The following is a 21,737-nucleotide window of genomic DNA, read 5'->3' as shown; positions in this document are numbered from 1 at the left end:
CAGATTATATAAGGGTGCTGGCACCCAGCCACTCCTCTGCCAATGAAGTACATCCTGGTCACTGGTGGTGTCATCTCAGGCATCGGGAAAGGGATCATTGCTAGCAGTATTGGGACAATTCTAAAGTCCTGTGGACTCCGAGTTACTGCCATCAAAATCGACCCCTATATTAACATCGACGCTGGCACTTTTTCACCTTATGAACACGGTATGAAAGATAATCACTTTTACCCCCTTATAAAATACTAGGTTCAACTGCTGTTCTTTTTTGCGTTTTGGGTAATTTCTTTAGAATAGAGTTCCTGAAGTATTATATGTTATAAATATGTGAATGTTCTTATGGTCATTGATCACATTGCTGATGACAGTGCAAATTAGTCAACTCTTTTTTTTTTTGTTGTTGTACCTTTTGAGTGTGGATTATCTTTAAAAAAATTTTTTTATTGTGGTAAAAATATATATAACAAAACATTTGCCATTTCAGCATTTTTTAAGTGTTCAATTTAGTGACATTGATTATGATCATCATGTTGTACAACCATCAACACTATCCATTTCCAAGTTTTTCTATTACCCTTAACAGAAACTCAGTGCCCCCTAAGCAATGACTCCCCCCTCCCTCCCACCACTAATGAACTTTGGTCTCTAAACATTTGCCTGTTCTAGATATTTCATATAAGTGGGGTCATAGAATATTAGTCCTTTTGTGACTGGTTTTATTTTACTGAGCATAGTGTTTTCAAGGTCCATCCATGTTGTAGCATGTATCAGGACTTCATTTCTCTTTATGTCTGAGTAATATTCCATTATATGTATGTACCACATTTTGTTTATCCATTCATCTGTTGATGGACATTTAGGTTGTTTACACCTTTTGGCTGTTGTCAACAGTGCCGCTGTGAACATTGGTGTACAACTTTCAGTTTGTATATCTGCTTTCACTTCTTTGTGGGTATATACCTGGAGTGGAATTGCTGCGTCATATGATAGGTCTATGTTTAACTTTTTGAGGAACTGCCAAACTCTTTTCCATAGCAGCTGTACTGTTCTGCATTCCCATCAACAGTGAAAGAAGGTTCTAATTTTTCAACATCCTCGCCAACACCTGTTATTTTCCAGTTTTTTTTTTTTTTAATCATAGCCATGCTAGTAGGATGAAGTGGTCTTTCATTGTGGTTTTGATTTGCGTTTCCCTGATGACTAATGACACTGACAATCTTTTCATGTGCTTGTTGGCCGTTTGTATATCTTTTTTGGTGACATGTCTATTCAAGTGGTTTGCCCATGTTTTAAACTGGTTTGTCTTTTGTTGTTGAGTTTTAGAAGTTCTTTACATATTCTGGATATTAAACCCTTATCTGCTATATAGGTCCCCCAAATTTTCTCTGATTCTGTAGGCTGTCTCTTCACTTTGTTTTTAAAGTCCTTTGATGCACAAAAATTTTTCATTTTGATGAAGTCCAATTTATTTTGTCTTTTGTTGCTCTTGCTTTTGGTGTCATACTAAGAATTCATTTTTGAAAATTAGGTCCTGAAGCATTACCCCTATGTTTTCTTCTAAGAGTTTCATGATTTTAGTTCTTACATTTAGGTCCTTGATCCATTTTGAATTAGTTTTTGTATGTGGTGTGAGGTATGGGTCCAGCTTCATTCTCCTGCATGTGGAAATCCAGTTGTCCCAGCACCATTTATTAAAGAGACTATTCTTTCTCCATTGAATGGACTTAACCACTCTTGTCGAAAATCAGTTGACTATAGATGTATGGATTTATTTCTGGACTCTCAATTCTATCCCATTGGTCTGTATGTCTGTCATTATGCTACTGTCAAGCTGTTTTGATTACTGTAGCTTAGGATGGCAAGACTTCGTCTTCCATATTTTGGACATGTTATCAGGAGGGACCAGTCCCTGGAGAAGGACATCATGCTTGGTAAAATAGAGGGTCAGCGCAAAAAAGGAAGACCCTCAGTGAGATGGATTGGCACAGTGGCTGCAACAATGGGCTCAAACATAGCAACGATTGTGAGGATGCTCAGGACTGGATAGTGTTTCGTTCTGCTGTACATAGAGTTGCTATGGGTCAGAACCAACTAGATGGCACCTTACAACAACAACAACAGCTTTATAGTATGTTTTGAAATCGGGAAGGGTGAGTCCTCCCACTTTGTTCTTCTGGATTATCTTTTATTTTATCATAAAGGTAATACATTTCTCACTGTTAAGAGAAAACTCAGATGATACAGAGTGACATGAAGAAAACAAAAATCATCCGTTTTGCACTGCCTGGAGCAACTATTATTAATGTTGACATTTTAATGTGTATATTAACTTTTTTTTAAAAAAATAGCACTAGCCCTTACATACTGTTTTTTTTTTTTAAATTTTTTACAAGCAGGAAAGTGCATGAATCATAAGTATATAGCTCAGTGAGTTTTCACTATGTGAACATACTGTGTAACCAGCCCCCAGATGAAGAAACAGAACTTTACATGCATCCCAGAAGTCCCCCTTGTGCCCCTTCTGGTCTCCCCGACCCTAAACCCCAAGGGTAACCATTGTCCTGTCTTCTAACGCCATAGATTAATTATGCTTGGTTTTGAACTTTAAATGAATAGAATCTTAAAGTTACACTGTTTTGTAATCTAAATTTTAAAACTTAATAATATGCTGTGGGCATATTTATATATTTTATATTTTTAAGGGCTGTATAAAACCAAAACCAAACCTGTTGCCGTCGAGTCGATTCCGACTCATAGCTACCCTATAGGACGGGGTAGAACTGCCCCATAGAGTTTCCAAGGAGCGCCTGGTGGGTTTGAACTGCCGACCTTTTGGTTAGCAGTTGTAGCTCTTAATCACTAAGCCACCAGGGTTTCCAAGGGCTGTATAGAACCTGTATGATACTTGGAAATAATTTCCAATTTATTGATATTTATAAACAACACTCTGATGGAAATCTTTAAGTTTTTTTTTTAAAACATAAATTCCTAGGTGTAGAATTTCTAATTTGAAGACTATGTATGTTTTTAAGGCTTTTGATATGTAACACATATTGCCAAAGGTTTTTACCTCCACGATCCCTTAGCTGCAACTCTGAAATCCAAAGGTTTTTTTTTGTTTATTGTTGTAGTTTAAGTGAAAGTTTACATTTCAAGTTAGTCTCTTATACAAAAATTTATACATACATTGTTATGTGACCCTAATTGCTCTCCCTATACTGTGACAGCACACTCCTCCTTTCCATCCCTGATTTCCCATGTCCATTTAACCAGCTCCTGACCCTCTTTGCCTTCTCATATAGCATCTAGACAGGAGCTGCACATTTAGTCTCATGTATCTACTTGAGCTAAGAAGCACACTCTTCACCAGTATCATTTTATGTCCCATAGTCCAGTCTAATCTTTGTCTGAAGAGTTGGCCTCGGGAATGGTTTTAGTTTTGGGCTAACAGAGAGCCTGGAGGCCGTGTCTTCTGGGGTCCCTCCAGTCTCAGTCAGACCATTAAGTCTGGTCTTTTTACTAGAATTTGAGTTCTGCACCCCACCTTTCTCCTGCTCCATCAGGAACTCTCTGTTCCCTGTCAGGGCAGTCATTGGCGGTGGCCGGGCACCATCTAGTTCTTCTGGTCTCAGGCTGATGCAGTCTCTGGTTTATGTGGCCCTTGAAATCCAAAAAGTTTTGAAAACTGAAAATTCTTCATAAGTTTGTGGCTATTTATAGTTTTGTTTTTCTCACAAGTGCTGAAAATTGAGAATTCTTTATACATTTGTGGCTATTTGTAGTCTTTATTGCACCTGGAAATATTAATGTGTTTGATGATGGGGTGCTTTGGGGTATTTTCTAACATATGGGAAATGCTTTATATTACCTTTCTATAATCTGAAAAATTCCGAATTCCCTATTCCATCTGTCCCCAGGGGTTTTCCGATAAGGATCGTGGATCTGCACCAATTTATATCCTCATTAACAGTGCATAAGAAGGCCCATTAAAAAATATATATATATCAATATTCCTGTACTCATTACTGTTCTTTATAAGGACGTTTGTTTTTACTTTTTATTATTTATTTATTTACTTTTTAATAGACTATTTCTTAGAGCAGTTTTAGACGTACAGAAAGATTGTGCAGAATGTACAGAGTTTCCATATCCCCTCTCCCCCTGCACACTGTTTCCCCTATTATTAACATCTTGTATTCCCTGTGGCAATTGGTTAAAATTGATAAACCAATATAGATACATTATTAACTGAAGTCCATAGTTTACTTGTTGCTGTTGTTGTTGGGTACAGTCGAGTCGATTTTCATAGTGACCCCATGTGACACAGTAGAACTGCCCCATAGGGTTTTCTAAGCTGTAATCTTTACAGGAGCAGATCACTGGGTCTTTCTCCCACAGAGCTGCTGGTGGGTTCAAACCGCCAACCATTCGGTTAGCAGCTGAGTGCTTAACTATTGTGCCACTAGGGTTCACAGTTTGTATTGTACAGTCCTATGGGTTTTGATAAATGCATGTCACGTGTCCAATATTACAGTATCATACAGAATAGTTTCACTGCCCTAAAGATACCCTGCGTTCCACCTATTCATCCCTCCTTCCTCTCCCTGAACCCCTCGCAACCACTGATCTTTTCACTATCTCTGTAGTTTCGCCTTCTCAGAATGTCATAGAGTTGAATCATAGCAGGCAGCTTTTTCAGACAGGCTTCTTTCATTAGCAATATGCATTTAAGTTTTCTCCATATCTTTTTGTGGTTTGATAGATCATTTTTTTGATTGTTGAATATCAATTGTATGGATGTACCACAGTTTGTTGATCCATTCATGTATTGAAGGACATCTTATTTGCTTCAAATTTTTGGCAGTTACGAATAAAGCTGCTAGAAACATCTGTGTGCAGGTTTTTACGTGGACATATGTTTTCATCTTATTTGGGTAAATACCTAGGAGCATGATTGCTGGAACCTATGGTGGCCTATGTTTAGCTTTGTAGGAAACAATTAGACTGTCTTCCAAAGTGGCTGTACCATTTTGCATTCCCACCAGCAATGCATGAGAGTTCTTGCTCCACATCCTCACCAGCATTTGGTATAGTCAGTGTTTTGGATTTTAGCCATGCTGATAGATGTATAGTAGTATCTCATGTTGTTTTATCTGCAATTCCCTAATGACATATGATGTTGAGCATTTTTTCATAGTCAATCTTCGTCTACCTACTATTACTTTTAATAAGGGCTTTTATTTTTACTTTTTATTTATTTATTTTTCATTTTTTGTTTTGGTAATCTTACCTGTTTTTTTTCCAAAGTAACTTTAGGATCATTGTCAAATTAAAAAAAAGAAAAAATCTGTTGGATTTTTATTTTAATTATATTAAGGCTAAATAATTGCTTTTTCAAGACTTGATATTTACAGTTTATCCTTCTGCTCTAGGAACATAATGCATACATACTTTTAAAATTTGGAAATTAACAGTTTTGAGATTCTTTGCCATGTACTTAGAGTATTGCCAAAGGGATTCGGCCTGAATTAACTTAAGAAATTTCAGAGGCTCCCCCCACCAAAAAAAATGTGTCAGAAGTTAAGATGATCAAGGTAAAAAGACCTTCGTGTGGATTAGCAATTCCTGATTAACATGAAAAAGTGGAACTTGAACTGGAAATGGAATTTGGAAAATACAAAAATATTGCACTTTTGTCAATTTGCTTTTCTGTCCCTAAGGTTCAAGATCGTCCAGATCATGCTTATGTACATTATAAAAAATAAAATAAAACCAAACCAGTTGCTGTCAAGTTGATTCTGACTCATGGCGACCTCGTGTGTGCAGGGTAGAACTGCTCCATAGGGTTTTCAAGGCTGTGACCTTTCCGAAGCAGATTGCCAAGCCTGTTGTCCCAGGCACCCCTGGGTGGGTTCCATATTCGTTATACCCATTAAAAAACCAAACCCATTGCCGTCGAGTAGATGCCGACTGATAGTGACCCTACAGGACAGAGTAGAACTGCCCCATAGGGTTTCCAAGGCTGTAATCTTTATGGAAGCAGACTGCCACATCTTTCTGGTGGGTTCGAACCACCGACTTTCTGGTTAGCAGTGGAGCTCTTAATCACTGCGCCACCAAGGCTCCTATATACATTATAAGGGAGATGTAAATAAGGACTTACAAGGGGCTTTAGAACATATGACTCCCCATCAATGCCCTCAAGTGGTTGGTTTAATAGAGATTCAGAGACACTCCCAACAGTTAAAACGTGGGTGCTCCTGGTATAGCTAAGACTATGTCTATATACCTATTCACAGTCCAGTTGTGTAGATTGCTTATTGCACACACTAGCTTTTTTGGCTTATTTTCACGAAGTTGCTCCGTGGCCTGGCTGCAGCCCCGCTTTTTCATCTACTGTCTGTTCAACTGTGGCTTCAACCAAGATAGGAATCAATTAAAACTTTCTTATACCAATTTCTGAGTCTGGGATACTGATGTTTTGAAATCACTGTTTGGTTTAAAAATTGCTGTTTTAAAGCCCTTTTTTTTTCTCATATGGTACGTGATAAGTTTGGAAAAGCTAAATCTTAAAGACAGAATTTCAGTAAGCATTTAAAACATATAATAGGATACCAGAATGTTTTCAATACATTTTCATGGATAGAATTACTAGATTTCTCCATCGAAATAAGGAGATGGTGATAGGATATGACTTATAAATAGCTCTTTTACCAGCTCTTTAAGGAACACTGGTGGTGCAGTGGTTAAGTGCTTGGCTGCTGACTGAAGGGTTGGTGGTTTGAATCCACCAGCTACTCCACTGGAGAAAAGACCTGGCAATCTGCTCCCGTAAAGATTTCAGCCTAGGAAACCCTATGGGGCAGTTGTACTCTGTCCTATAGGGTTGCTGTGAGTCGGAATTAACTCGATGGCGCACAACAACAGCCAGCTCTTTAATAAAATATGCCCATCTTTGAAAAATAAGCTATTAAAAGCTAATTTTTAATTTTTACATTGCATTAAAATTTTTTTTTATTGTGGTAAAAAATATATATATAACATAAAATTTGCCATTTTAACCATTTAAAGTGTACAATTCGGTGACATTAATTACATTCACCATGTTGTGCAACTATCACCACTATCCGTTTCCAAAACTTTTTCGTCACCCCAAACAGAAACTAGGTACCCCTTAAGCAATAATTCCCCATTCTCCCCTCCTCCCAGCCCTTGGTAACCTCTAATTTTTTTATTCTAGGTGAAGTATTTGTCTTAAATGATGGTGGAGAAGTTGATTTAGACCTGGGGAATTATGAAAGGTTCTTGGACATTAATCTTTATAGAGACAACAACATCACCACTGGGAAGATATATCATCATGTGATCAATAAAGAGAGGCGTGGCGATTACCTGGGGAAAACAGTACAAGGTATTCTATTCCGCAACAATTTATGATGCCCTAGGGGCCAAGCACTCACACCCTGCCCAAAACAGGTGTGAAAACGATGTGATCCCTGCGCTCGGAAGTTCTAATCCTTCTTCAATCACTGTATTCGTTTGCTTTTCCTCAAAAATGTTAAGCTCCTCCTCCATGTTCCTGATTGTATTTTCATCCAGGTCTTTTCTCTTATTCCCTAATGTCATTTTTTTCCTTTGTCCACGTATCTGTCCTTTTGTTGTTTTTTAGCTTTTATTTTAGAATATCCATGGAGAACTCAGGTTGTTTTTTCAAAATTTTTACCTGTTTGGGGTGCGGGTTGTTTTGTTTTTTGACTGCCTTTTATTCAGTATCTTCTTTCTTTTCTTCGTTTTTGTATCTTTGCCTAGGTGATTATTAATCCTCTTTTGGAGGACCGTGTTGGGGAGGGAGAGGCAGGCAGCATAGCACCATCAGCTGATTCCTGTTACTTTTCCCCAGCCCTTTCCCTGTTGTTGTTAGCTGCTATCGAGTTGGTCCCCAACTCATGGCGACCTCATGCGCAACGTGATTGGACTGTAGTGATCCAAAGGGTTTTCATTGGCTAATTTTCGAAAGTAGCTTGCCTGGCCTTTCTTCCTAGTCTATCTAAGTCTGGAAGCTCCGCTGAAACTAGCAACATGCAAGCCTCCACTGACAGATGAGGGGTGGCTGCGCATGAGGTGCATTGGCTGGGAATCAAACCTGGGTCTTCTGCGTGGAAGGCGACAGTTCTACCACTGAAATCACCACTGCCCCCTCATCCTATCCCTGGATGGTATAATTTTCTTTTGTCTTAGAAGAAATCGCCTGGCACCCTCCGAAGTCTTGTATTCATATGTTTCTATATGATGGGGTTGTGCTGTTGAGTTGGCTCCCGTTCATAGTGACCTTATATATAACAGAACGAAATGTTGCCCGGTCCTGTGCCATCCTCACAATAGTAGGTTGGTGGAGTGAAAGTGATAATTTCCCCATCCCCTTTAAATCACTTTCGAGTTAGAACCAGCTGAGAAGTAGACATGGGAGTCAGACAGATAGAGATCAGAAGATCAGCTATGTCACAGCTGAGACTGGACAGAGTGGCTGAGATCTGCCATTACCCCATGCTTTCTGATAGTTTCCCCCTAAGTCCAGGTCTTGAGAAAACCCAGTGGAGGGAGAGTTGCTGCCTCACACCTGCCACATTCCAACGATGGGGAGAGGGCAAGCCCTCAGACCTGGGCCCTGACCCCTGGCCCTGGGCTTCCCAGGTGGAGGCCAGTCCAGCAGACCCCACTCTTTTGGAAAGGGGCCGGGCTGGGCTGACAGTGGATCATTCCAAATTCACCCGTGGGAGATGACTTTCTTTGGCCTTAAGGGAGCGGCAGATGCAAGGTGGAGCTGGTGGCAGATGCTCTTTTGCCTCAGTTTCCCCAGGGCCAACATTTCTACTTCATGTGTCATTAGGAACTCTGTTCCAAGTCCCTGTGGGCCTGTGGGGATGCCACTTTTTGGTCTCTTCAGAAGCCTGGGATCTGTTCATCACCCAGGGGCTCCTGGCCTGCATGCGAGGCCTCGGCTGTGCCCTGCTGAGTCAACCCTTCCCCACTCAGCGGGGTAACCCCAGATATTCTGCTCCTTGGTGGAGCTCAGCGCTCGGGGGGCTCTGCCCAAGGTCTGAAGGGCCCTCTGCATGCTCTTCCTCCTGGAGTCCAGTGTTCAGCACACTCGGCGGCCCTCCTTGCAGGTTCTAGTTGGCAATATAGGTGTTTTCTAGTTTCATTGAAGATGGCATTTCTGCTTTCTGTGTCTTGTTCTCTGTGATGGTTGGTTTCAGGAGAAGAGGGAGGAGCTACTTTAATGGCATGACGTTTAAGTGCCTCAACCCGTACTGCACAAGTGCATGTTCATTACAGTGAGAGAAGACAATGCAGGGAGACTAGAGCTTGCCTAGTTCTTAGGCGGCTTTCAGGTTATGTGGGAGGTCTGGAGACCTTCTCCTATATCCCTTTCTCATGAGCATGAGCTAAGTGTCTGTGTTACTATTGTTTCTTTCTGCAGTGGTCCCTCACATTACTGATGCCGTCCAGGAGTGGGTGATGAACCAAGCCGTGGTGCCTGTGGATGGGACTAAGGAGGAGCCCCAGATCTGCGTCATTGAGGCAAGCATGGCACTTTTCTTTATCAGCTTGTGTCTGATCTCCATTCATTCAACAGATCCATCCTGATGACCTCCTGTGTGCTGGGCACTGTGCTAGGAGGCAGGGTGACAGCAGGGAGCAAGGATGATGGTCCCTGCCTGTGGTCACAAGTCAATGGGCAAGATTGGCGTTAAGCAGACAAGCACACAAGCGCTTCTGGGTGACTGTGCAGGGACCTGCAGTGGAGACCCATCTGTCTCTCACAGAGTCAATTTAAGGGCCTCCTCCTCTGTGCCAGGGCCTGGGGTGGGCACAGTCCCTGCCCGCAGGAGCTTGCAGACAGGGCTGGACACCAATCGCAGATGCAGAGATGCTGAGTGAGGAAGTCAGATGGTAGAGGTTATTGGGAGGTGAGAAGTGCATATTAGCTGATCTAAGAAAGAACTTAGTATTTGAACTTGCCACTTGTTCAATGCTTTCTTCCCTTCCTCGCCATGTGCAGAAGGAGAATAACATCCCTGTCCTCCTTATCTAAATGTCAGTTTGCCTCATTGCCAGACAGGAGAACAGAATAACAAACAGCTCACTTCCTGGAGTTAGACTGCCTGGGTTCAAATTTCTGCCGTGACCCCCTGAGTGGTGTATAACTCAGTGGTTAAGAATCTGGAGCCAGACTGCTGAACCAAGCCGTGGTGCCTGTGGATGGGAATAAGGTTCATAACGCAGCTGTGACCTTGGGCGAATTTGCTTCACTTTTCTGTGCCTCAATGTACTCATCTGCAAAATGGGGATAATAATAATATTTAACTCATTCCTTTGAGGATTAAATGAGTCAATACAAGTAAAGTGCTTAGAATGGTGTCTAACCCATAGTAAGTGCTCAAAAATTACTAGCCACTATTATTATGCCTGTATGACTTCTTAAAGCATCAATGTACTTATCTATAAAGTGGTGATAAGAATAGGGTTGTTATGAGGATTACATGAGATAATATAAAACGTGGCAGTCTGGCATTTAGGAAGTTCTCAATAAATATATGTTAGCTGTTAGTAGTATCATTATCAGTGTTAGCAGATAGATACTATGCTTCTAGAGTGTCCATTTTGTTAATAGTAGAACCGATAAACTTAATATAAATATGTTATCCTATCATATATTAACTATATATTATACTTCTATAATAGTATGGTTGATAAACTTAATAGAAACGTTTAAGTACACTGTGCGAAATTTTCTCTCCCTTAGTGTTTCTTCTTAGTTTCCTAGTGCTGCTGTAACAGAAATACCAAAAGTGAGTGGCTTTAAAGAACAGAAATTTATTTTCTTACAGTTCTAGGGTCTAAAAGTCCAAATCAGGATCTCAGCCATGTTGAATCCTTCCTTGTAGGTAGTCCCATTGTTCCTTGATTCCTTGGCTTATAGACAATCCTCACATGGCCTCTTCCTTCCCCTTGTGTGTGTCTCTGTGTCTGCTGCTCTTTATATAACTCAGAAGTGATTAGGTTTAGGGTCCACCCTACACTGGTATGACCTCAACCGATTGATTATATTACATTAGATTGCGTTATGGAAGGTGATTACGTTACATTACATTAGATGTAAGGTACTTACATTACATTAGATTAGATTACATCCACAGGTAGAGGGGTTAGGATTCCAACACATATTTGGGGGAAACGCAATTTATTTCATAACAACCAAGGAAAGAGGGAATGCTTCCTTTATACATAGATTTTTTTGTATGACACAAAAGTATACATGTTGTAGATGTACAGCTTGATGAAGTTGTCCAAACTGAATACAACCGTTTAACTAGGCTTGCTTCCTTTAAAAATTTTAACATCTAATATAGTGAACAGTTGGCAAAAATATTAGTGAATGATAAAGACAAATAGTGTAAGAAAAGAGAAAGCCTGGGAAAGCTCCAGGAAGAATTACATCTGATCTGAGAAAGGAGATGTAAGCCTGTGGTACAGTTTGAGTCTGCAGTGACAGAGACTTAATATAGTCACTCTGTTTATTGAATTTCATTTTTAGAATTAACCCCCGAGCACATCAGAGAAGTCTTATGAGCAGGGAACCAGAAGTAAATGTCATGTAAGGCCATTAGTTCTGAAAATAGGATTTGAGAGGCGGGAGAGGTGGAGGAGTGCTGGAGGGGGAAGGAAGGAAAGGAAGAATCTCATTTCACACCATGAGGCCTCAACAGAGACTGTTAGTAGTGGACCGAATAAGAAGGGAAAGTATCTCAAAGTTAGGAAAGTAACTGCTAGAGGAAGTACCATGTGTGATTGGGATGGGAGGAGGCACAAGAGAGCTAGATCCTCATCTGTCACAGCAGGAAGCCATCTTGCCTTCTTCTGGAGGGTGTCTAAAATGGGTAAGCCAGCACACCTGAGTTGGAGAGTATTTAGAGCTATGGAGGTAACTTCCAGGAGAAAGAGCAAACACATAAGTTAAAGCTTTTGCCTTGGGGATCCAGACTTGGGAGAGCAAAGGGGTGGGTTAGGGGAATCTTCCTTTTGAGTGTAAGCTTTTCCATACAATTTGATTTTTAACCATGTGCATGCATTATTTTGATTAAAACACACACACACACACACACACACGCACACACACACACAGACACACACAAACCCCCACACCTACTAATGTCAGCATAAAGGGGCCATTTAGCAGTTGCAGTATCCTAAAGTTCAGCCTGAGCTTTCCTGATACCATTAAAGGCTGGCAGAGGGCAGGACAAGTCATCACGCCCTCGGTTCATGCTGGTTATTTGTTGCACTGTCCGGCATGATAGCCACCAGCCACATGGGGCTATTGAGCGTATGAAATGTGGCCCTTCCAAATTGAGATGTGCTGTAAGTGCAAAATACACACTGGGCTTCAAAGACTTAGTATGAAAAGAAAGAACGTAAAATACCTGATTTTTTTATATTAGTGACATTGAAATTTTTGATATATTGGGTGAAGTAAAATATACTAGTAAAGTTAATTTCACCTGTTTTTACTTTTGTAAATGTGGCAGCTAAAATCTTTAAAATTACATATACGTTGTTGTTGTTGTTGTTAGGTGCCATCGAGTCAGTTCTGACTCATAGCGACCCTGTGTACAACAGAACGTAATACTGCCCAGTCCTGCACCATCCTCACAATCATTGTTATGCTTGAGCCCATTGTTGCAGCCACTGTGGCAACCCATCTTGTTGAGGCTCTTCCTCTTTTTCGCTGACCCTCTACTTTACCATGCATGATGTCCTTCTCCATATATATAGCTATATGAATACATACATATATAGCTAGCTCCCATTATACTTCTTTTGGACCATGCTGGTCTAGTACTTTCACTGTCTTTCTGACTTAGCCCTTGCTGTTCTAGCAATGGGAAGTTAAAAGATCCAGAAAAGAATTGGTCCATGGCCCAAAAGTAATGACGAATTTCCTCAACCTGAAAATGTTTACAAGTTTTCCAGAAAATTTTTTTTATTCTCTTAGTTTTTATAGGTGAAAGAATAGCCTTTTCCTAAGACTGTTAGTTAACCTTTATCATGAGAAAAGTTCCAAATGGTCATGTGTATGGGTATTTTTACCTTTTATTCCTGATTCTGTTCTTGAGTTGACTTGCTCAGCTTAACAAAGGTTAATTGAGCCCATAGTATGTACTAGCCACAGTGATAGCTGCTAGGGATACGAGGACGAACATGCTCTCCAGGAGCTCATCATCTAGATTTTTAATTTCATGGAAACAAACTGTGGTAAGTTGTCACCAGCAAAACCCCTTCTTCTCCTATAACCCTGATGTTTATATTTGCTTATTGGATACTAAGTCAGGGATCTTTTGGATTAGTTTCAAGTTGTGTTCAACAGCTGTGTTTGTCCATGTTTTAAGCTTTTGAAGAAGGACCACCAAAGCAAATGTTTTGTTTTAAGCGTGTAAAAGCTGTTGACCAAAGCCCTTTATGTGGGTGAGACTGCCACTTCTCAGTCTGGTGGAGCTGACAGGCTTTATTTGTTAGTATAGGTCATTTAAGCAGGTACTTGAAAAATTTAAGCCTGGCTTAAAATAAAAACCAAAACAAAAAACAACCAATTGCTGTTGAGTTGATTCTGACTCATGATGACCCCATGTGTGTCAGAGCAGAACTGCGCTCCATAGGGTTTCCAATGGCTGATATCTCAGAAGTAGATCACCAGGCCTTTCTTCTGAGGTGTCTCTGGGTAGACTCAGATCACCAACCTTTCAGTTAGCAGCTGAGCACATTAACCGTTTGTACCACCTAGGAATCCTGTCTTAGGATCTAAGAAATGATCCCCAGAAGCCCCCCAGTCAACTTCTCTTCATGTCTCAACTGCCAGGATTGGGTCAGGCACCCGTTTCTGAAGTAAGTCCAGGCAAGGAGCGTGAATTTCCATGATAGGCTCAGATGCATAATCTGGGGAAGCACAGGTGCTGGGTAGCCTGACAAGATGTCCATGTTGGAGAGCTATTTGCACCACCCAAGGACTCCAGGCCTGGCTTAAAGGAATATAAACTTTCTTTTTTTAAATTGCATACAGGACTCCTTTCCTTAAGGGCAAAACTGATTTTGCATATCTCGTCATTTGCTGTTGCTTCAATTTCAGCTTTAGATAGATCTTCCTTAAAATGTTCTTATGGGTGATAGTTCCCTTGCTGTGCGGGGAAAGAACTAACTTAGGACTATTCTCATAATAATATCGAAAGATTCTGAGCACAGTGTTCAGAATGGTAAGCCAGAAACATTCCAATAGAGGAGTTGGTAAGCGGTAACGGGGAACTTCCCAATTGGCGGGGAGAGTGCAGTACCACGGACAGCCGTGTGAGGGCAGAAGCCGATAATGTTTAAAGATTTTGCTGCCTCTGATTCACTGTTAACTCCCAGGGTACCACCATCAGAAAACAGATGTTGCCTGTACAGCTCAGTTTAAGTGCAGCCCTCTTTTTTCCTTAAAAAAAAAAAAATTATTTTTTCCATTACATTCTGGTGGATTGTAGTTAGTGAACCCTTACACCCCTCCTCTCAATTTCCTGATTGCATGTGATAGCTTTTTGATTCTTGGATTGTCATAATTAAGCTCGTCATTCTCTTAGAAAGCGATCACGTATTTCTACCTGTTCCATACCCGGGAAGCTTAAATGTAGCTGTGTTTTGTAAAGAATAATTTCTTCCACAGCAATGTAGCCCTGAGACTGATTAGTTGGTTCTGTTGTAATGATCGAAACAGGTACTAGAACCTTGTCACCTGGGGCTTATATTGAATTTCTAGATCTTTCTCTCCTGTCCTGACCATTAACCTAAACCTCCAGTGCTGCGGACAGGGCGCTGGGCTTGTGCAGGACATTCCTGCCTTCGTGGGGCTTGCTGCCTAGTGGGGTAGGTAGGAAACAAGGACACACAAGAGAATGGGGTTGAGGCTGCTTTATGTGGTGGTCGGGGTCAGGCTTTCTGAGGAGGACACTGGAAGACAGAGGAGATAGATATATATGAAGAAGAAGGGTAGGAGGGCTTAAGGGGTGGGAAGGAGGAGTGTGGCTCCTCTGAGGAACAGAAAGGCCAGTGAGGCTGAAGCACAGAGAACAAGGATAACGGGGCCCAAGATGAGATTAGGGACTTGCACAAGGGCCTGTTCATGTAGGGCCTTTTGTTGGCTGTGGAAAGGAGTTTAGATTTTACTTTGAGTGAAGCAGTGAGCCAGTGAGGGGTATAAGCATGGGAGAGACATCTTCTGAGTCTTGAAAGGTCACTCTGCTTGGCGTCTGGGGTCTTAAAAGCTTGCAAGCGGCCATCTAAAATGCATCAATTGGTCCCAACCACCTGGAGTAAAGGAGAATGAAGAGCACCAAAAACACAAGGAAAGTATTAGCCCAAGAGACAGAAAGGGCCACGTAAACCAGAGACTCCATCAGCCTGAGGGCAGAAGAACTAGATGGTGCTCGGCTACCACCAGTGATCACCCTGACAGGGAACACAACAGAGAGTCCCGGGTGGAGCAGGTAAAAGGTGGGGTGCAGAACTCAAATTCTAGTAAGAAGACCAGACTTAATGGTCTGACTGAGACTGGTGGAACCCCGGAAAGCATGGCCCCTGGATTCTCTACCAGCCCAGAACTAAAACAGTTTCCGAGGTCAACTCTTCAGACAGGGATTGGACTGGACTGTGGGACATAATACTCGTGAGGAGTGTGCCTCTTAGCTCAAGTAGACACAAGAGACTAAACGGGCAGCTTCTGTCCAGAGGTGAGATGGGAAGGCAGAGAGGGTTAGGAACTGGATGAATAGACACGGGGAACCAGGGCTGGAAAGGAGGAGTGTGCTGTCACAGTATGGGGAGAGCAATTAGGGTCTCTTAACAATGTATGTATAAATTTTTGTATGGGAGACTAACTTGAAATGTAAACTTCATTTAAACTACAACAATAAAAAAAATAAAAAAAAAAAGAAAGGTCACTCTGCTGGTATATGACAAACAGTTTGATAGTAGGACAGGAGAGAGCGGAAGCTGGGAAACCATTTAGACCAGGGGTCAGCACACTTTTTTTGGAAAGGGCCAGGTAGGAAATAATTTTAGTTTTGTCACAGCTACTCAACTTTGCCATCGTAGCATGAATGCAGCCATATGTAAATGATGAGCATGGCTGTGTGCCGATAAAATTTTATTTACAAAAACAGGTAATGGCTTCATTTGCTGTCCCCCGGTTTTAAATTATTGGAATAATCCCTGCAGAAGATGATGTTGGCTTGGGTGTCTAGGTGGGTAGCAGTGGAGATAGAGAGCAGTGGAGGGGTTTGCAAGTTTGGGACTGGGTTGGGGGAGGAAAAGGGGGGAATCGAGGACAATTTCCAGACTTCTGTCTTGAATCTGTTAGTGAGAGAAAATGAGGAAGCACCGAGAAAAGCAGGGCCTGGGGTCAGGGGAAACAAGAGTTCAGTTTGGGACATGTTAAGTTTGAGTAACTGTTGAGCCATCCAAGATGTCAGTGACAATTTGTCTCCAGAGTTCAACGGAGCTGGGAAGAGGGCAATGTTACAAGCAGATTTCAGACCGATCAGGTAGCTGAAGCCAGAGGAGATGATGAATTCTGTGACTGGACTCCCCATAACTTCTTCCTCCTCAACATCCAGATCATTCCACTTAGTGCTTAAGTTTTACTTTTGATTATTGTTCGTAGTTGTTGTTGTTGTTAGGTGTCATCCAGTCAGTTCCGACTCATAGCGACCCTATGTACAACAGAACGAAACACTGCCCGGTCCTGTGCCCCCCTCATAATCGGTGCTGTGTTTGAACCCATTGTTGCAGCCGTTGTGTCAGTCCATCTCGTTGAGGGTCTTCCTCTTTTTCGCTGACCCTCTATTTTACCGAGCATGCTGTCCTTCTCCAGGGACTGGTCCCTCCTGATAACATGTCCAAAGTAGGTGAGACGTAGTCTCGCCATCCTCGCTTCTGAGGAGCATTCTGGCTGTACTTCTTCCAAGACAGAGTTGTTCATTCTTCTGGCAGTCCATGGTCTATTCAGTATTCTTTGCCAACACCATAATTCAAAGACATAAATTCTTCTTCTGTCTTCCTCATTCATTGTCCAGCTTTTGCATGCATATGAGGCAATTGAAAACACCATGGCTTGGGTCAGGCATACCTTAGTCATCAAGGTGACATCTTTGCTTTTTAACGCTTTAAAGAGGTCTTTTGCAGCAGATTTGCCTAATGCAATGCGTCGTTTGATTTCTTGACTGATGCTTCCATGGGCGTTGATTGTGGATCCAAGTAAAATGAAATCCTTGACAACTTCGGTATTTTCTGTTTAGCATCATGTTGCTTATTGTTCCTTAGCTCTGCCTTATTTTCCTCATTAAATTTATGTTGTCTTAATTAAAATTCTTCCCAGCACCTCGCTTATAGTATTGAGCATGTAGTAGATGCTCAAATGCTGGAGAATTAATTTAAAATCCATGTGATAGCCTGGAAGTATTTATATATGGTGAGGCTGAATGGGTTAAGGTGAATATTATCCTAGTCTAAAGTAAAATGCTTAAGTAACTTTACTGGAAGCACTTTGTAAATTAAGTTAACATTTTTTGAAGGATTACTCTGTTAGGAGTATTCATGGGGATTTTGGTCATATTTTTTTCTGAAAGCTAGCATGTTTTAATAATAGTGGTTTGATTCAAGTAGTGTCAGTATTCTAAGGAGACTGTTCAAATGCATGTGTGCGTATGAGTGTGTATATAGAAAGCGAGAGAATGTTCACTGTTCTATGCCTGGTGGGACCAAGTGGCTCTTATTTTTCTTATATTGTTACTAGATTTGGGTTCTATCTTCTAATTGGTACTGACTGGTAGAAATTAACTTCTCTCGCTCCTCTGTGACCTATATTCTGGATCTTTCTATCTGCTTATGAATTCCCTTCTTTCTCCTTAAAACCTTCTTTGACCTCACTTTCTTCTCCCTTCTTGGTCCTTTTCTTTAATCTCTTAATCTGTTTACTTGACTAGCTTATATTCCATCCCTTTCCTCTTATTTTACTTTCTAGTCTCCTTCTCTTCCCTTTGTTTCATCTTTTTTTTTTTAGATTTTTAACAGCTTTGTTGAGGTGTAATTTATATACCATAAATTTCACCCGTTTTAAGTGTCCGATTCAATGATTTTCAGCCTATTTACAAACTTCACTTCTTGTGCAATCATCAAACTTTAGTTGTTATGCTCAATTTATCAAGAGTTTTTCTTATTAGTCTGTGTACCATGGAAGATGTTCTGATCATTCGTGTCTTTTTTTTTCCATTTCCAGCTGGGTGGCACCATTGGAGACATTGAAGGAATGCCGTATGTGGAAGCGTTCAGACAATTCCAGTTTAAGGCCAAGAGAGAGAATTTCTGTAACATCCATGTTAGCCTTGTCCCACAGGTAGGCTTTCCAGATACGTAAGTGGACAATTTTCCTAGGATATTCTATTTAATTCACATTTTAAATTAATAAAGGAAGTCATTAATTATCCAGAAGAGCTGGATGTCCAATGTACTGATAGTGACCCAACTCTAACATTTCTTTTCAGCCCAGTGCTACCGGAGAACAAAAAACCAAACCCACACAAAACAGTGTCCGTGCGCTGCGAGGCCTGGGGCTCTCTCCAGATCTGGTAGGTTAAAGAGAGTGGGTAAGTTTGTCCCTAATGTCTCTTGGAATAATCCTTTATAGGACCTCCATTTCTTAGTTTATAATATCATCTAAGTCTTTTCTAGCTCTAAAATGGTTCCCATGACATTGAATTTTTTTTTTTTTTTTTAATCTGGGAACCAGGGAAGGCTTATTTCCTTATCCTCAAGTGTCAATTCACACATTTCTGTATTGGCCATTTGTTCTTCTCCAGGCGTTCATTTCTTTGGCTACATTAACAGCTGGGCAAGTGCATTGCCCTTTAGAGTGAGGGTGGGACCTCAGAGATTTTCCTGTAACCTGCTAGGATGGGATATCACAGCTCATATTTTTTAGTCTAAACAATAATGCATCATTATAGCAGGTAATCCAATTACGGCCAGTAGCCTAGCTCAGGGGTTGGCAAACCAGGGCCCGCAGGCTGGCTGCCTGTTTTTTTTCTATTGTGATAGAGTATGTATAACAAAGCATTATCATTTCAACCATTTTTATGTGTACAGTTCAGTGACATTAATTATGTTCGCCATACTGTACAACCATCACTACTGTTCGTTTACAAATTTTTTCATCACCCTTAACAGAACGGCTGCCTGTTTTTGTAAATAAAGTTTTATTGGAACACAGCTATGCCCATTTGTTTACATTTTGTCTATGGCTGCTTTCTTACTTTTTTAACAGTACAGTTGAGTAGTCAGGACAGAGATGGCATGACTCAACAATACTTAAGATATTTACTGTCTGGACCTTTACAGAACAAGTTTGCCGACCCCTGTTCTAGTCTCTTATCGTACTTAAAGAAGCAGCATTTATGAGCTTTGACTCTGCTCACTAGAGACGTCTTGACATTTCAAGTTCTTACTGGTAGGTTTGTGTTGACTTTGATTATACTTGCTGATATAGTACAAAGACCAATTTCTAAACGTCCAGAGAAATGCCCAGAATGTGCAAGAGCATACTTGACCAAGTCTCTTATACTAAAAAGAAATTTCCATCCTCCTGCATAATCATGAGTTGGAATCGACTGGAACTCAGTGGGTTTGGTTTTTTGGTTTTTTGCAAACGAATGGCGGCGTAAACAGCCTGATTCCTGCTTGCTGACCTGTGCATACCTGCCTTTGACAGATTATCTGCAGAAGTTCAACGCCTATAGAAATGGCTGTGAAGGAAAAGATTTCTATGTTTTGTCATGTGAAACCCGAACAGGTTAGTGCTGTTCTTCAGATCTTACTGTCCTGCGGGCCCTTCCACTGTTGCCACCATTTTGTACCTCTTAAATTATGGTGTTACTCTTAACAGCATTTATGAAAGCTTTGGGGGCCCACATCCAACCATGGCTCCCTTTGCACTTAAGTGAATCACCTTGAGACTCCGGATTCTTTAGATAGAATGTATGTTTCTTTGCATAGTCGTTGTTTACCTTACAGGTACAAAACCAAGGTGGGTTCTTTAACTCACAGTCAAACATCTAGAGAGAGAACCATGTGAAGCTTCTTTACCAGATGTTTATCAGGACAGTTAGTGCTTTCATTGCGATTTCTCCTTTGTACCTGTTACAGCTGAAGTACCGCAAACAACACATGTACCCTGACATTCCCGCTGTCACTTCTGATGATATCAGTGGCCTCTGTTCAGTTCATCACAGCAGAAACTGTACCATGATGTGGGCTCAGGTCATCTGTTCTGCAGAACTTTCTGCGTGGGTGGTCTGAGAGTCTTCTTTTTTCCCTCTTTCTCTTATCTCTGTCCCTTGTTTGCGATAAGGCTCGGGTACAAGGTATTGGAGTTGACTATAGTTTAAAAACGGGGTTATGTGTGGCACTCAGGAAAAGGCTGAGGTTTGGCCGGAACCTTTTCTTTTCTTCAGATTAGCTCTGGGTTCTCTGAAGACTGAGAGCCATCTAATGGAGTTTCTATTTCTCAGGAGGCTGTCTGATGAAGAGCCTCCTGCTGTGGGCTTCAGAGTCAATATATAAGTCTGAGCTACTTTAAAAAATGTCATGGCAGGTTTCTGGGGGATCATAGGCGTTTGTATGTTGGCAAGCCATTTTGTTTTTGTTCAATTTTTTGGTATCCTTCCGTCTTAGTCATCTAGTGCTGCTCCAACAGAAATACCACGAGTGGATGGCTTTAACAACGAGAAGTTTATTCTCTCACATTCCAGTAGGTTACAAGTCCAAATTCAGGGTGTCAGCTAGAGGAGAAGGCTCTCTCTCTCTGTCGGCTTTGGAGGAAGGTCCTTGTGATGCATCAGTCTTCTCTTGGTCTGGGAACATCTCAGCGCAGGAACCTCAGGTCCAAAGGATGTGCTCTGCTCCAGCGCTGCTTCTTGGTGGTGTGAGGTTCCCCCTCTCCACTTGCTTGCCTCTCCTTTTCTCTCTTACAAGAGATAAAAGGTGGTGCAGGCCACACTCCAGGGAAGCTCCCTTTACATTGGATCAGGGATGTGACCTGGGTTGGTGGTGTTACAATCCCACCCTAATTCTCTTTAATGTAAAATTACAATCACAAAATGGAGGACAACCACACAACACTGGGAGTCATGGCCTAGCCAAATTGATACACACATTTTTTGGGGGACACAATTCAATCCATGACACCTTCCTATTGGTAAATAGTACTTCGTGTATTTTTTTTTTTTTTAAGTTTCCAAACTTCATTTTGCATTACAAGGATGAGAAAGTTCCCAATTCATTCTTTTTTGTTTTAAATAATATTTTATTGTGTTTTCGGTGAGTTTACACAGCAAGTTTCCCATTTGACAGTTTCTACACAAATCGTTCAGTGACTTTAGTTATATTTTTCACAATGTATCAACATTCTCTTTAACTGCGTTCTGGTTGTTCCATTTACAGTACTCTAGTTTCCCTGCCCTCTTCTCATCTTTGTTTCAGAATAACTATTGACGTTTTGGTCTCATATAGATGGTTTTTTTTTTTTTTAAATTTTTTTATTGTACTTTAAGTGAAGGTTTACAGAACAAATAGTTTCTCATTAAATAGTACACATA

At 41.0% G+C, this 21,737-nt stretch overlaps 1 protein-coding gene across 2 annotated transcripts in view; it reads left to right on the top strand.

Moving 5' to 3' along the window:
- The window catches only part of CTPS2 (CTP synthase 2), a 124,175-nt gene continuing 102,438 nt past the window's right edge, over positions 1 to 21,737 (top strand). The window contains exons 1-6 of one of the 2 annotated variants that reach the window (XM_004382813.1): positions 1 to 208; positions 7,241 to 7,411; positions 9,482 to 9,582; positions 18,365 to 18,481; positions 18,630 to 18,713; positions 19,853 to 19,933. In XM_004382813.1, coding sequence (XP_004382870.1) covers positions 43 to 208; positions 7,241 to 7,411; positions 9,482 to 9,582; positions 18,365 to 18,481; positions 18,630 to 18,713; positions 19,853 to 19,933 — 720 coding nt within the window. In that variant the 5' untranslated portion in view covers positions 1 to 42. The remainder of the gene's footprint in view (positions 209 to 7,240; positions 7,412 to 9,481; positions 9,583 to 18,364; positions 18,482 to 18,629; positions 18,714 to 19,852; positions 19,934 to 21,737) is intronic. The other variant, XM_023737248.1, reaches the window with a different exon arrangement.

The sequence above is a fragment of the Trichechus manatus genome, unplaced genomic scaffold (genome assembly GCF_000243295.1).
Source record: "Trichechus manatus latirostris isolate Lorelei unplaced genomic scaffold, TriManLat1.0 scaffold00100, whole genome shotgun sequence".
NCBI classification, from domain to species: domain Eukaryota; kingdom Metazoa; phylum Chordata; class Mammalia; order Sirenia; family Trichechidae; genus Trichechus; species Trichechus manatus.
This window is presented reverse-complemented; position numbering and strand designations above follow the sequence as displayed.